Raw genomic sequence first — 3,244 nt, forward strand, 5'->3', positions numbered from 1 at the left:
GGCTTTTTTCTTTTTGCTTATGTGGTGCTGAGGAATCGAACCCAGGGCCTCAGGCATGCAAGGCAAGTGCTCTACCACTGAGCCACCTTCCCAGCCCCGCTTTATATCTTAAGAAGATAAAAGTATGGTTTATTTTTAATCCATTAGTAACAAAAGAAATGCTGAGGCATGCCGTGCTAGAAAAGATCCACATTTTGAAGGCTTTTCATTTTATACATTCAGACTGCTACCAAGTATGATAACAGACACATACTATTACGAACAGGTCTATAGGTGAAGAGAATGGAGTTTACCTGTGCAGTGGCCAAGATGCCTTATATCAATCTGCTCCTGCTTTATACAAGATGCTTCTCGCACGAAACAGGGGTTGTTATAGGAACTCCCATCAGAAGCACACACAGGATTAAAACTGTACCCACTACAGTCTATGTTACACACACACCTGTCGGAAAAAGACAACAATCACTAATAGTTTACCACAAAATTATCACACAATGCTTCAGTAGCCAAAAAAAAAAAATGTTATTTTGTCTCTGCTGTTTAACAGAAGTCAGTATTTTGCTTTATGTTACTAAGGAACTCTTAAGCAAATTGATCTTTCTCACGTGAATCTTTCTTTCCATTGAGAATTTAGAAATAATTTCATCTACATATTACTTTTCTAAGGGTTCCTCTAGAATTTTCATATCTAAATCAAATAGTCAGGAGCTATCAGACATTGACAATATTAAATACAAAGCAAAATAGCACGGTTAAAAAACATGGAATGAGCCGAGCCCAGGTGGATCACTCCTGTAATCCTAGCTACTCATGAGGCTGAGAGCTGAAGATCGCAGTTCAAAGCCATCCCGGGCAGGAAAAGTCTGTGAGACTCTTAATCTCCAATAAATCACTAGAAAACCAGAAGTGGTGCTGTGGCTCAAGTGGTAGAGCTCTCACCTTGAGCTGAAGAGCTGAGGGGCAGTTCCCAAGCCCAGAGTTCAAGTCCCATAGCCAACAACAACATCCAAAAAAAATGGAATTATGTGACCAATCAAAAGTCATTAATCTAAGTCCTAGTCCCCAACTAATCACCAGATTTGTTCCAGAGTCTTCCTTGAAGTTTATCTTTACTGATCTGTTACACAGAGGTAGATATGACAAGTCTACTTATTAAGTACTCAAGAAGATTAGTGTTCTAGCTACTTATCTACCTGTATAAATGCACTCACTGAGAATAGAACATTGCACCAAAGAGAAGTTAGTCCAAGGCAATAATGTCTAGCTGGATGGAGAAAGGAAGAGAGGGGGAGGGAGGGAGGTAGAGAGAGATTCTCCTGTTTCCTGCAACATGTTGGGCTAAGAAGCATTTTACTTTTTTCTTTCTTTTTTTTTTGGTGCTGGTACTAGGGCTTGAACTCAGGGCCTGCTGAGCTTTGTCAGTCAAGGCTAGCACTATACCACTTGAGCCACAGCTCCACTTCTGGCTTTTTTTTGGGAGGGGGAGGGTAAGTGATTATCTGGAGATAAGATTTTCAAGGGCTTTCTAGCATGAGCTTGCTTCAAACTGATCTCAGCTAAGATTACAGACATGAGCCACTGGTACCCAGTAAGGAACCTTTATTAACTTTCCTGCTGGGAAGAAAAAAACAAACCCTGGGTTAATCATTTTAAAAAGCATTTTCCCATTGAGCATGATGGTACACACCTATCTATAAACCCAGAAATTATAAGGAAGATAAACAAGATTTGGAGTTCAAGTCTAACATGGTTTATATTGCAAGTTTGAAACCACTCTGGTTTACGCTTGAGACCAGCCTGCTTTAATATAACAAGACCAGGCTTCAAAACACCAAAACAAAAATTTTAAAAATAAATTTAAAAATCCTTTTAAATACATTCATTAATTGCTAAGAGAGTCAAGAATATTCAGAACAGAAGTTAAATGAAGACAGGTACAAAGAAAGGTCAATTGAGTACTCTCAAGCTGATTTTCACCTTGAAGGCACTGGCCAAACTGAGAAAATTCAATTATCAACATTTCTGGGTTGTAGCCCTCTGGGAACAGAAGACAAATAACACTGACACACCTTCAAAAAGTTGTAACTCTCAGCATGAGGGTTAACTGCAAATGATTTACCATATTCCAAAGGAATTATATGAATCAAAAGAAAGTAAGTATAAGAATACCCCAGCCATGGCATTGAAGACAGGGAAGAAGATCTCCTCAGAGTTTAAAACCACAGACCACAGAGCCAGCCCTCACAGGGGTAACTACAACTTAAAATACTATTTGATTGTTCAAAAAAAAAATCCTCAAATATAAAAGATCAAGGGGCTAGAAGGAGTCCTAGGAAAATAAAAGACACACAGAGAATCTTCTAGAGAAACCCAACTGTACCTTAGGCCCCTTCTCCACAGATACAATTCTGAGAATAAAAATACCACACTACCTACCTACCCAACCCTTCTCTCTCTCGTCTGCGCCCTTTTCTATCTTTCCCCTTCCTCCCTCTCTCTTTTCCCGGCTCTTCTTCGGTCTCTCTCCCTTATACATACACACAGAGATCCAAACAGACCATCCATGAATAAATAATGTATTACTAGAAGCAGTGGGAAGATGTAACAGCTGATGAGAAAGCTAAAGTAGAGTCAGTGAACTGAAAGACTGGGGAAATTGCTCACACCAGAGCAAAGCCAGGAAACATAGATCATATACCTTGAGAGACATGGAGAATAGTCAAAAGGAATAAGAAAAATCCAGCGTTGCCTAGGAGTTAAGAGAACGAAACAGTCTAAGCAAATTCTCTTCAAATTTTCTAAAACTAATGACAGATACTAATCTAAATTTCTATGAAACCCAACAAATTCCAAATAATTTTTTTAAAAAACAGAACCCACTGCCAGGCGCTGGTGGTTCATGCCTGTAATCCTACATACTCAAGAGGTTGAGATCTGAGGATAGTAGCTCAAAGCTACTCCAAGGAAAGTTCATGAAACCCTCCTTTCCAATTAAGAACCAAAATAGCCAGAAGCAGAGCAGTATCTCAAGTGACAAAGTGCTAGACCTGAGCAAAAATGCTAAGGGACCGCACACACAAAATAAAAAGAATCCACACACTGAAATATGGTACTTGAATTTTTATAAGCAAAAAAAAAAGACTGGGCAGGGAAGGTGGCTCAGTGGTAGAGTGCTTGCCTTGCATGCATGAGGCCCTGGGTTCGATTCCTCAGCACCACATAAGCAAAAAGAAAAAAGCCAGAA

General features: G+C 39.5%; 1 protein-coding gene across 1 annotated transcript in view; it reads right to left on the reverse strand.

The window, feature by feature from the left end:
- Tmeff1 (transmembrane protein with EGF-like and two follistatin-like domains 1) overlaps window positions 1-3,244 on the reverse strand; it is a 74,549-nt gene that overhangs the window by 27,232 nt on the left and 44,073 nt on the right. The window contains exon 7 of the mRNA XM_013023239.1: window positions 294-442. Coding sequence (XP_012878693.1) covers window positions 294-442 — 149 coding nt within the window. The remainder of the gene's footprint in view (window positions 1-293; window positions 443-3,244) is intronic.

The sequence above is a fragment of the Dipodomys ordii genome, unplaced genomic scaffold (genome assembly GCF_000151885.1).
Source record: "Dipodomys ordii isolate 6190 unplaced genomic scaffold, Dord_2.0 Scaffold67, whole genome shotgun sequence".
In the NCBI taxonomy this organism is placed as follows: Eukaryota; Metazoa; Chordata; class Mammalia; order Rodentia; family Heteromyidae; genus Dipodomys; species Dipodomys ordii.